At 36.4% G+C, this 12,374-nt stretch overlaps 1 protein-coding gene across 3 annotated transcripts in view; it reads right to left on the bottom strand.

Moving 5' to 3' along the window:
- Positions 1-12,374, bottom strand: part of LOC129241007 (calcium-binding protein E63-1) — a 221,754-nt gene that overhangs the window by 121,726 nt on the left and 87,654 nt on the right. The window contains exon 1 of one of the 3 annotated variants that reach the window (XM_054877125.1): positions 8,321-9,132. The exons of the other annotated variants lie outside the window; for them this stretch is intronic. Coding sequence (XP_054733100.1) covers positions 8,321-8,339 — 19 coding nt within the window. The 5' untranslated portion in view covers positions 8,340-9,132. Of the gene's footprint in view, positions 1-8,320; positions 9,133-12,374 lie in introns of those variants that run through there. 3 annotated transcript variants of the gene reach the window in all.

Genomic DNA, 12,374 nt, shown 5'->3' with positions numbered 1-12,374 from the left:
GGCAATACGTTTTTGCATTGTCAAGCAACCATTCCCGTATGCTTTGGGTCGTTCTCCTGCATGAAGCTGAACGTTACTGGTAACTGTAATTTTTCGACAGCTTTAAGAACTTGCTCTTTGAATATTTCTAGATAGTTCATTTTAGTCATAGTGCTCCGAAATTGATTCGGCTTGCTAACGTACAGTTGAACCTTTTACTCGCATTAATTCTTCAAGAAGGAGCTTTTTTCTAGAAGTCTTTTCTGTTAGTTTTTGGGTGTACGGCCACAACTGACTAATTTTTGAGTGATTTAGCATTTAGTTAATTGCAGAAATTTTCGGGTTCCCTTTTATTTAACATATAATTTTTCTTCTGGTCACATTTGAGTTATTTTTGTAAACTTTTCCGGTACCATTTTTTTTTTTTAAGAAAATAATTTTCGTTATATTTTTTCAATACATTAAATATTGACAAATTAGGTTTTTCAAAATTTCCGTAATTTCAGGTATTTCATAGTTCTTGTAAATCACTTCAAGTTTGCTTATTAATCTTGATTCTAATCCCAAATCACTAATTCAGCTTCAGAAAGACTCACGGTACCATCGATCAGGTACACAGACACGTAAATAGTATTCACAAAGCTTTTCAGCAGATGAAGTATTGCACAGCCGCTTGTCTCGATATACCCCAAGACTTTGACCGCTTTTGTCATGACGGATTTTTATACAAAATAAAAGACACTTTACTAATAAATTATTGCACTTTTATTAAGGGGGTAGTATGGTATTTTTTTTTTCATTTTTTTTTTTTTTTTTTAAATTATTCTATAACATCTTAAGATTATTGTGTGAAAGTTTGAAGTGCATTAGAGTAAAATTGACAAAGACACAAAGGATTAAGTATCTACCTCTCCAACCGGATTTCACGCTGCCGAAAGTAGCTACCTACGTTTTTCTCACACTTGCCTTTTTTACGGTCGGTGTCCACTGTAGATTCATATCTACTGCACCGATTCTTTTCAAATTTGGTTTTTTTGTTTCTTTACTTTATTCACGAGGTAATGACGTCGAGTTTTTTTTTTTTAAATTTTGTCATATTTTAAAACAACAAAGTTTTCAAGTTTTTTTTATGAAAAATCGGTGTTTTGACTTCAAAGCGCTTTAAAAAATTAAAAAAAAAAAATTCGACGTTGTTACCTGCGAAACTTTATTAGCTGAGGAAATCAATTTGGTTTTTTGATTTTAGTTGATCCAGTAATGAGTTCTGAGGGACACCGCAATAAAACTTTTTTATGAGACGTCCGCGAAGATTCGCTGCCACCAACTCATTTCTTCATAAAAATCAATGAAAATTTCACACAATATTCTTTAAATATGACTTTATAATGAAGTAATTTTAAAATTTTGAATAAATCAACTGTGTCGACAAAAAAAATTTCGAAAAATATGCTTGTTTTTACACCGAATTTCGTCGATTTCATTCAGGCATTTTTGATGTTAAACAAAATGTCGATAAAATCACAAATTTTATTCAATGAGACTATTTGACATAGAAAAGCCTAAATTTAATAAATAAATGGAAAGCCTAAAAAAATAAATAATAAATGGCGATGAAAGCAGTGACGATGAAAGCGATAACGAAAATATCGAATATCAATTTTAAAACATTCAAAATTATTGTTAGGCCTTTCAAATTTTAAAATAAAAATAAAAAAAAAGGAAATTTTTTTTTGTCTTTTAAATTTTATGGACTAATAGCATGTAAAATAATTTTTAATGATAACGACGTTTGCATGCTCGTAAACACTGAAGAATGTTTTTTTTTTCAAAGTATATTTCCATAATTTGGAAGGCTTACTTTGATGTTAAATGATTTATGATGACTTGTCAAACCTTACTGAACAGAAATGTCAACACAGTTTGCCATGCTCAGCTGTCAAATCAAGTTATGGGGTACGGTACACTAGACAGGGCTAGTTGAAACAAAATAGTTTACTTAAATGTGCTAAAAAATTAGTGCTTTTTGTTTGACTTTGAAAAATTGTGCTAAGCAAACAAACAAACGGTTCTGCCGTTAATAGTTAAAAATGAAATATTATCATCGCAAATGATTCCTTAAAAATCTGTGAATAATTTCTTTATTAATTTAAATGTGAATTCTTCCAATATAAGTTTCCCAGTTTTTTTTAGTTCACTGCATGTATGTATGTTTGTAAAATAAAAAAGAAATGTACCTGAATATATTATTTTCTATTTTCAACGTTTTCTCGCTTTTATAAATATATAAAGTAGTGTAAAAAATTATGAATATTTACTTATTTTATTTTATTTCATTTTAATTTAATTTAACTTTATTTTATTTTATTCTATTCTATTCTATTCTATTCTATTCTATTCTATTCTATTCTATTCTATTCTATTCTATTCTATTCTATTCTATTCTATTCTATTCTATTCTATTCTATTCTATTCTATTCTATTCTATTCTATTCTATTCTATTCTATTCTATTCTATTCTATTCTATTCTATTCTATTCTATTCTATTCTATTCTATTCTATTCTATTCTATTCTATTCTATTCTATTCTATTCTATTCTATTCTATTCTATTCTATTCTATTCTATTCTATTCTATTCTATTCTATTCTATTCTATTCTATTCTATTCTATTCTATTCTATTCTATTCTATTCTATTCTATTCTATTCTATTCTATTCTATTCTATTCTATTCTATTCTATTCTATTCTATTCTATTCTATTCTATTCTATTCTATTCTATTCTATTCTATTCTATTCTATTCTATTCTATTCTATTCTATTCTATTCTATTCTATTCTATTCTATTCTATTCTATTCTATTCTATTCTATTCTATTCTATTCTATTCTATTCTATTCTATTCTATTCTATTCTATTCTATTCTATTCTATTCTATTCTATTCTATTCTATTCTATTCTATTCTATTCTATTCTATTCTATTCTATTCTATTCTATTCTATTCTATTCTATTCTATTCTATTCTATTCTATTCTATTCTATTCTATTCTATTCTATTCTATTCTATTCTATTCTATTCTATTCTATTCTATTCTATTCTATTCTATTCTATTCTATTCTATTCTATTCTATTCTATTCTATTCTATTCTATTCTATTCTATTCTATTCTATTCTATTCTATTCTATTCTATTCTATTCTATTCTATTCTATTCTATTCTATTCTATTCTATTCTATTCTATTCTATTCTATTCTATTTTATTTTATTTTATTTTATTTAATTTCATTTTGTTTTATTTTATTTTATTTTATTTTTTTATTTTTTTTATTTTTTTGTATTTGGTTTTATTATTTATATATGGGAGGATTTAATAAAAATCTCGTGGTTGCGCCACTGAGCTGTACTGCAGCAAAATAGTAAATGCAAAGCCACACGTCCGCTGTGCAATAAGTAAATGCCCACATCAGAGTCCAATGTCCTTTGCTGCGCAATAAAATGTTTAAGCAGACAACCGTGCCTGTGCATTAACAAACATTTTACGTCTGATTTTATGCTGAGCGTGGGAAAAAACGTAAATCGCTCCCTTGTTAGTATTTGGTTTAGATTGCTAATGCTTATGTGTGTGAATGGATTCGCGTGAAAAATATTTTTGTGGCCACCCACAAATCGCATCAGATTTGCTTTGGTGCAAAGCTCTTATAAACTTATTTGCCGTTACAATAGGGCCTTGTGCATATAAATATGAGTTTTCATATATTTTGCTTTCTAAGTATATCTCGATAAGTGTTATCGGTGAGATTGTTTGCATAACGTTGCCAACTTTTTTAATAATCAAATGAAAATATTTTATAATATTCCATTTTAGCTACTTTGTATTATGAAATTCATAAATCAATGTCTTCTTTAGACCTTATTTCCCTCAATGTCAACTTGCAAACCGATAAGATTTATGTAGCTCTTAGTGCATACTGGCAATCTTATCGCATCAACTTTTATGATAATGATTTACCTCAGCCTTTTTCGCTTTTTCACTCTTCATCCAAGCAGTCGTCGCATGCCTGTACTGGCTGAACTTGCGCTGCCTGAAATTACCCATACCTACCGTAAGCAATTTACCGTTTATCTTATGTTGTGGTAGATACTTAATCACGCGCCTACTTAACTTAACCAGAAATCCAATAGCATACAAGTAAACAAGAACAAAGCAACAGCTACAACAGTTGATCCACTATGTCAACCGTCAACAGCCAAGTAAAAACAAATGACTACAAGAGCGATTAATTTCTAAGAAGCGATTAATTAGCCGCATGATAGAGCTAATATTTCCAGTACATTTCATTTTTCAATTGCTATTACATCGTATAGCGGCATGAAATTTTGGAATGGCAGAGCACAGAGTGTAAGATTTGCTTAAAGGCAAACAAATGGCTTTAAGTGCGTAGTGACGAAAAGACATATTTTGTCGCCTAGAAATTTTCAATTAGATATGTCAAAATGATGAAATGCGCCGCAATGGCGCTCTTAGTAGTCAATCACTTCAGAAGCGAGAAATTAAAGAGAACATCAGCTCGAACGCCTTTTCTTATGCTACGAATAGTGTGAGTTGCTGAGTGTGCTGAGAAAAGCGAGTGTCGGGTGTGACTATAAATTTTCGGCAGCATCTAATTAAGAGTCCGCTTGCAATTGTGTTGTCAAGAGATAATAAATACTGTCGTTGCTTCTTTTTTCATTTCAAACAATTTGTTGGCAGCAAAACGTGCTGAAACTTTTCATGCAAGCAGTCAGTCGGTCTAAGTGGAGTATCGTCTCCCTGCAGGAGTTTTAAGAATAAAATGGAACCTAATGCACGAAAATAAATTTCGTATGCTAAACACGAATATGGTAAAAAAAATTCCACAATGTTATGCATTCGAAAAAAAGGGATTCAAACCGCTAAAAAGAAAGTTGTTGACAATATTTAAAAAATTGTGTAGCTGAAATTTCGCAATATAATCTTTGCTATCAACGTGTGCGGAATGTGTGAATGAAATGTAGAGTGACTATTCATTGATGCGATAGCCGCTTACGCGATTTTGGCCGAGTTTAACAAAGCGCGCCAGTCGTTTCTTTCTTCACACCAAGTGAAGCCAATTCCTTCTCCACCTGATCTTTTTTCAACGCAGAGGGGGCCTTTCCCTTCCTATGGATTGACGGCTTTAGCCAAACAAGCAGATGCTTATTCATGGCAGAAATATTTTTTCGTCATTTTTATGGCTATTATTTGCGAACAAAATGATAAATAAGTTAGTCAGTGTACTCAGTCGGTGTAGAAAATGGTAACTTCCTCTCTCTTATTCACTAAGTAGGTGATAACGAAGAAGATCATACTGGGACAATCTACTGATTTCATCGCAATCAACATCTGTTATAGATGGTGGCTTTAAACTAAATCAATTAAAAAGTTGTATGAAATTAAAAAAGTATAATTTTATTATCATCACAGGAATTCTAACAAAGAATTGTAGATTCAATTATGATCTCGGTAATCTAGGAAAATACTCAAATGGAACTTGCAGGTGCTGTAGAGAGGAAGATGAAACTGCCAAACATCAGCTGACATTGAAGTAGGGTTTTGTTAACAGATCCCGCGTAACTACTGTCAAACTAAATACCTTATCTTTTTAGTATTCATTGACATTTCATCATGGAAAGGCTTACGCCTCAACAACGTTCACAAATCGTACAAATCGAGGCTCTTTGAAAAGTGTTCGTCGCACACTCAGGCTAACGTATGGTGTACATAACCGTCCCACCGTCACACCGATGGCCATACATGACATAGTATATATGTACAGTACGAGTATGTTGAAATTCCACTATAATATACTAATAATAAAATCACTATCTTCTTCTTCATTGGCGCGATAACCAGTTGTTTCTTTCTGGTGCTAATCGGCGCCATTTGGACACATCAAATCAACCCAAGTCCTTCTCCACCTGATCTTCCCAACGCAGAGGAGGGCTTCCTCCTCCTCTGCTACCAACAGCTGATACCGCATCGAATACTTTCAAAGCCGAAGCTTTTGTATACATTCGGACGACATGACCGAGCCAACGTAGCTCATACAGTTCATTGTTCCATCGCCTGCGATATTCGCCGTTGCCAACGTGCAAAGGTCCAAAAACCTTACGCAGAATCTTTCTCTCAAATACTCCAAGCGTTGCTTCATCGGTTGTTGTCATCGTCCAAGCTTCTGCGCTAACGTATGGCGTATGGACGGACTTTACTCGAGGGAAGACTTTACTACTCAGTTGTCTACTTAGTCCAAAGTAGTACTTGTTGGCAAGAGAGATTCTACGTTGGATTTCAAGGTTGCCATTGTTATCGCTGTTAATGCTGGTTCCTAAATACACGAAGTCTTTTACAACTTCGAAATTATAATTGTCACCAGTGGCGTGGGTGCCGATAGGCGAGTGCGCCGACTGTTTGTTTGATGGCAGGAGGTACTTCGCTATTGTCCTCATTTACCACCAGACCCATTCGCTTTGTCTCTTTATCCAGTTTGGAGAAGGCAGAATTAACAGCGCGGTTGTTAAGGCCGATGATGTCGATATCATCGGCATACGCCACCAATTGTACGTTCTTATAAAAAATTGTGCCTGAGCAATTAAGTTCTGCGGCTCGTACGATGCTCTCCAACATCTGATTAAAGATGTCACACGACAGCCAGTTACCCTGTTTGAAACCTCGGCTCGGAGAGGTCCTTCCCAATTCTGACGGTGCTGCTGGTGTTGAGCAACGTCATCTTGCATAGCCATTAGTTTTGTGGGGATACCAAATTCAGACATCGCGGCATACAGATAAATTATTTTCGTACTGTCGAATGCAGCTTTGAAATCGACGAAAAGATGGTGTGTGTCGATTCTCCTTTCATGGATCTTTTCCAAGATTTGGCGTATTGAGAATATTTGGTTGATGGTAGACTTTCCAGGTCTGAAGCCACACTGATAAGGTCCAATCAGTTGGTTGAGGGTGGGCTTTAGCCGTTCACACAATACGCTCGCTAGAACCTTGTAGGCGATATTTAGAAGACTAGTCCCGTGGTAATTGGCACAGATTGCAGGATCGCCCTTCTTTAGGATTGGGCAGAGCACACTTAAATTCCAATCGGCAGGCATGTTTTCATCCGACCATATCTTGCATAGGAGCTGATGCATACACCTTACCAGCTCCTCGCCGCCATGTTTGAATAGCTCAGCCGGCAGTCCGTCGGGGCTCGCGGCTTTTTTGTTCTTTAGCCGCGTTATCGCTATTTTCACCTCGTCATGGTCGGGTAGCGAAACGACAATTCCGTCGTCGACGATTGGGGTATCGACATCTTCACCTTCTCTGTGACATGCGCTGCTATCACTGTCAAAATCACTATATCAAATTACTATAATATATATTACTAAAAAAATCAAAACTTAAGCAGTTTAACATACTATACATACATAAATTGAAATTTAAATTGACTAACGGAAATGAATAAATACATTAAGGTGAGTCGGTGAGGTGTAACAGAGAGAGAATTGAATGAAGTACTTATTTGCAATGATAGCTGCTTGGTTTTACCAGGTTATCTGCTTATGCAGGTGCCTATGCAGTTCCATGACATGCGACAGTCGTTTGAAAAGTGCGAGTAAAAATAAAAAGTACTTCATTCCTGGTCTACTTTTAGTCTTATACATTTCGTCAAACGTTTTTCTAGTTTGTCGGTCCCTTCCGAACAATAGGATTTGTGCAAGTCTGAAAATAGCCAATCGTTTCTGCAATAACTTCGTCGCTTGATTTTTTCACATTTGGGAAGAAATAGCAATCCAAGAGATTCGAGGAAGCCACCTCTGAAAAATAAGGTGGATTTGAAACGAGTTTGAAACCCATTTCCGTAAATTTTGCCACCGCAACTACTGATGCGTAGGCTGGTGTGTTGAAAGAAAAATCACTCGACTTTCTCGATTCAAACTAACGCCAAATGCATAGAAATAGACCGCTATGATTGAAACTTGGTGTATGATCTTCCAAGAGATGCTACTAACTAAACATAACCTCGATACGCGCCAGTGGTGCCTTTTCTCTGACTTTTCAAACGACCCTCCTACTGATGGTTGGGACAACGAAACAATTAACGGCTGATGCACTAGCAAGAGCAGACTCAGTGAAAACATTCCCTGCTGAACAGGTAGTTGTTGCGTGCAGTTCAGCCAAGTGAACGTTGAGGCTAACGTTAATGTGACAGTAAAAAACTTGTTTATAATTACAGGAACACCCTAAAGCTATTGAAAATGAAATAGAAAAGTTGCTTACACATTTAGGTACTTACAAATATCATCATTACTCATATTTTAAAAACGGTCACACCGCAGTACTTATCGGACTTTATACCGTTATCACAGCAGATTTACAAATCACAGACCAACAAAAGTTGAGTTGAGAAGATAAACGGCCAATTGACCACTTCAACACAAATTATAGCTCGAAAATAATGACACTAATCAGCCGTTGGCTCTTAGCGGAAAAGTGGTGATAAACAAAAACGCGTGTAAACACTGCCCACAACAACAATTACAACCGTTCAATCAGTCAAACGAAATGTTAAACGACTAACTTTGATTAGTCAATTACGTACACGGAATCAACTTTCAGAGTAAAAACAAATGCAAACGGAGCCAAGAAAATTGCGCGGCGGAATCGTTTACCGTTAAGCTATTGAAAGCGTTTAGAGCTTAAGTTGTTATGCATGCGGCAGCGCTCGTGGAAATTGATTTGTTATCAACACAATTTTACACAATTTTTTTTATTTTTTATATTTTGTTTTTGCTTCGGTTTTATCGCCAGCAATTCACAAAAGAAAACAATAGCGGATTTTATACGAACTTTTGAAATACCAGCACCGTTTGGTCGATTAAACTTTTACGAGTAAAAATTTAGAATTTTATTGTCTTAATGATTCTTTGCAATAACTCTAACATACACTTCTGCTCCCTCTCTGCACTCTTTCATATTAAGCACTCCTACTATATTTGCGCTTTTTTGTATTTCGTCCGACTTCTGATATCTGCCTGCACCTCGTTCTGCTTAGTGTAACCGTACAACTTTTCTACTGATATCACGAAATTTGAGTATCAGGTATTGCGTTGTTTTGCCATCGCACCTCTTTATAACGGCTAGGAAGTTCTGCGTTTGACTGTGCATTCGTTTTTGGCAACACCCGCGCGCTAGTGGCTTATCTGCCCGAATATATGGAGATAAAAACTGTCTTCGGTTGTTGATTTCGAAGCCTGAATATTGCTTGCTACCTTCAGATTGTCAAGCGGCACGTGGACTCAAGCCACCAGACAGCGAGAATATGAAAGGCAATGTCACCGGTGTCAGCTGAAACGGAGTAAATGTGTAATCTATGGCAGTCAGGTAATAAAACTTCTATATGGAATATCAGTGTGGGTGCGATTAAATACTTCACGTGAATATACGAATATAGTTTGCGTAAGTTATCAAATTTACGTCTGTACGGCCCGGGTAGCTTGTCAAATATGACAAATATTAAACGCACATATACACATGCATACATACAAATGCAAGAGAAATTTGTTCCGCCAATAGCGTTATGGTGAAGGAAAGCTAATTATTGGGAATATGTCAATTGGCAGCCGATGATCGGATGCTTATATTCAAAACCAGTTGTTGATTACATTTGCTAAGGAAATGGATTAATGAATGGTTAGGCGACTGTCATCAATGCATTGCTTATCGGTCACGTATTGCGGTTTAATAGTATGGTAAAGCTGCGTAGGCGAGTGTACTTGCGTGTCACAAGTTGGCAGTAAGTTCTGGTTTCAATCTCCAGTGTGGGTGTATAGCATCAAAATCATAGCAGAAGTTGCTCCAATTACCTTCGCTCTTCGGCAGGCAATCGCTAACCTCCGCCATTAATAAGGATGTATGGAGGAGACTCAAGATACGTCATTGCGAAAATTGTAAAGTTGGATACCCCTATAACTCGGACTCTCGCTTAAATCGGACAAAATGTTATGCACCAAAATAATATATAGTTGGAGTTGACAGTTATGAGTTTGCGGTTGGACGAAACTTCGTTTAACTAGGATCCAGCACTAACACCGATAACAATGTCAGCCTTGAAATTCAAGGAAGAATCTCTCTTGTCAACCAGCGCGACTTTAGACTAAGTAGGCAACTGAGTAGTTAAGTCCTCTCTCGACCTGGACCCGAACAAGCTAAGATTCTACAAGGCTCTCATCATGCCCGTTCTAGCGTATGGCGCAGAAGCGTGGACGATGACAATATCTGATGAAGCTACGCTTGGAGTGTTTGAGAGAAAGATCCTGCGAAATTCGTTTAGCACGTTGGTGACGGCGAGTATCGTAAGCAATGGAACAATGAGCTGCATAAACTTTTCGACGACATAGACATAGCGCAGCGAATAAAGATCCAGCGGCTACAGCCAGCGTCATGTCCTCCTAATAAATACAAGTGCTCCGACTCTGAAAGTATTCGATGCGGTACCAGTTGGAGGTAGCAGAGGAAGAGGTAGACCTTCACTGCGTTAGGAAGATCAGGTCGAGAAGAACTTGGCTTCACTTGGTGTGTCCAACTGGCGCCGGTTAGCACGAGAAAGAAACGACTGGCATGATTTGCTAAACTCGGTCAAAATCGCGTAAGCGATTATCGCTTCAATTAAGAAGAAGGAGAAATATATATAAAGATATATACATATGTACATACTAGGTTGTTTCATAAGTTTTGCGGTTCAATAAGAGAGCGCATTGCTACTAGATTTTTTTTTGTTGTTATGTTGGTACACTCTTCATATGAACGTATGTGAAGAGTCATTTCAATCTGTCCATTCATTATTTTCTGGCAAGCCATTTAGTATCGACGTGTCATAGTATTTTCTACAATGACAAAATTAAATATCGTGCAGTGATTGAATTTATATTTTTGAAGGTAAAAAAACAAAGGAAACTTATTAGCGAACGCTAAAGTGCGTAAGGACTCAGTCAGCATTAAGTCCATTGTACTCCACTCGGGCTCCCTTTTTAATTTTCTTTAGATCTACTCGACCTCCGAAAAAATCTGAGTGGATCTTGGGTCCGGCGTCTCACTCTCCTGTCCACTTGCTGGGCAGAGTGCATTGTCTGAGATGCCTATCTCTTCCCTGTGCTTCCTGCATAGAAAGTGGCTTGTCATCAGTCCAACCAGCTGCCTACAGTCCCTTCTACTTAATGAAAGGAAGATCTGCGACAGTCGACCGCACATGATAGGTAACATAAGTTTTGCCCATCTGCAGCCTCTCTCAGCCTGCCAAGCTCGCTTGTGGCTTGAAGTACCCCATTTGACATCTGTGGCTGTGATGGCTGCAAAAGGGAGTAGCAGAATGGGCACAGAGCCAAAGAAGTTGGCGATACCCGCGATACCCACGTGTCCTGGGATCCATGTTAGTATCAGGATATTATGTCTACCGACATAGTTCTGCCTGAATCTCCATAAATTAGTACAGTAGAAAGATAGGTGGCTGAACTTAAACGTGGTCGTAAAAGTGTTAAAGTCGATGCACGTCAGGGACGTCGAGAAACTGGAACAACACGAGAAATCGTAGAAAAAATACAGAACTTCATATTGAAAAATCGTCGAGTGACTGAAAGAGACTTAGTAGAAGTTCTTAGTATCTCATTGGGCAGTGTAAGCAATATTTTGATTAAAGTATTGGGTTTCAGAAAGATGTACATAATAGGTGCCGCATTCGCTACTAACGGAACAAAAATATGTACATTCGAATACGACTTTCACAGCAACATTTAGAGCATTTTCGAAAGAATAAAGTGGATTTTGCGCATCATTTTATCACTTTGGATGGGACTTGGGTCTACCACCACGATCGTAAATCAAAACAAGAGGCTAAAGAGTGGTGTTAACCTGATTCTTCGGCCCTAAAACGAGTTCATATCCAGAAATCGGCCAAGAAGGTTTCAGCATCAGTTTTTTTGATGCGAAAAAATTTGTTTGTGGATTACTTGCAAACTGTTATAGCAATAATATATTATTATAAACTTTTAGACTAGCGGAAGGAAAAAATTCGTAAGAAAAGACCCAGTTTGTAAAAGAAAGAAATTATTTTTCATCAGGAAATGCGCGTTGTCACAAGAGCATTTCGACAATGGCTAAAATTCATGAATTAAAATTCGAATTGTTGGAGCATCTACCGAATCCACCATATTTGGCTTCTAGAGACTTCTATCTGAGTCCAGACCTAAAAAAAATCATGCATGGAAAGCGTTTTGTATCAAATGATGAGGTCGTAAGAGCTATAGAAGCGAATTTTACAGCCCTTCCAGATTCTCACTTCAGGGATGGAATTC

The sequence above is a fragment of the Anastrepha obliqua genome, chromosome 3, assembly GCF_027943255.1.
Source record: "Anastrepha obliqua isolate idAnaObli1 chromosome 3, idAnaObli1_1.0, whole genome shotgun sequence".
Lineage (NCBI taxonomy): Eukaryota > Metazoa > Arthropoda > Insecta > Diptera > Tephritidae > Anastrepha > Anastrepha obliqua.
Note: the sequence above shows the minus strand (reverse complement) of the source record. Positions and strands in the feature narration are given on the sequence as shown.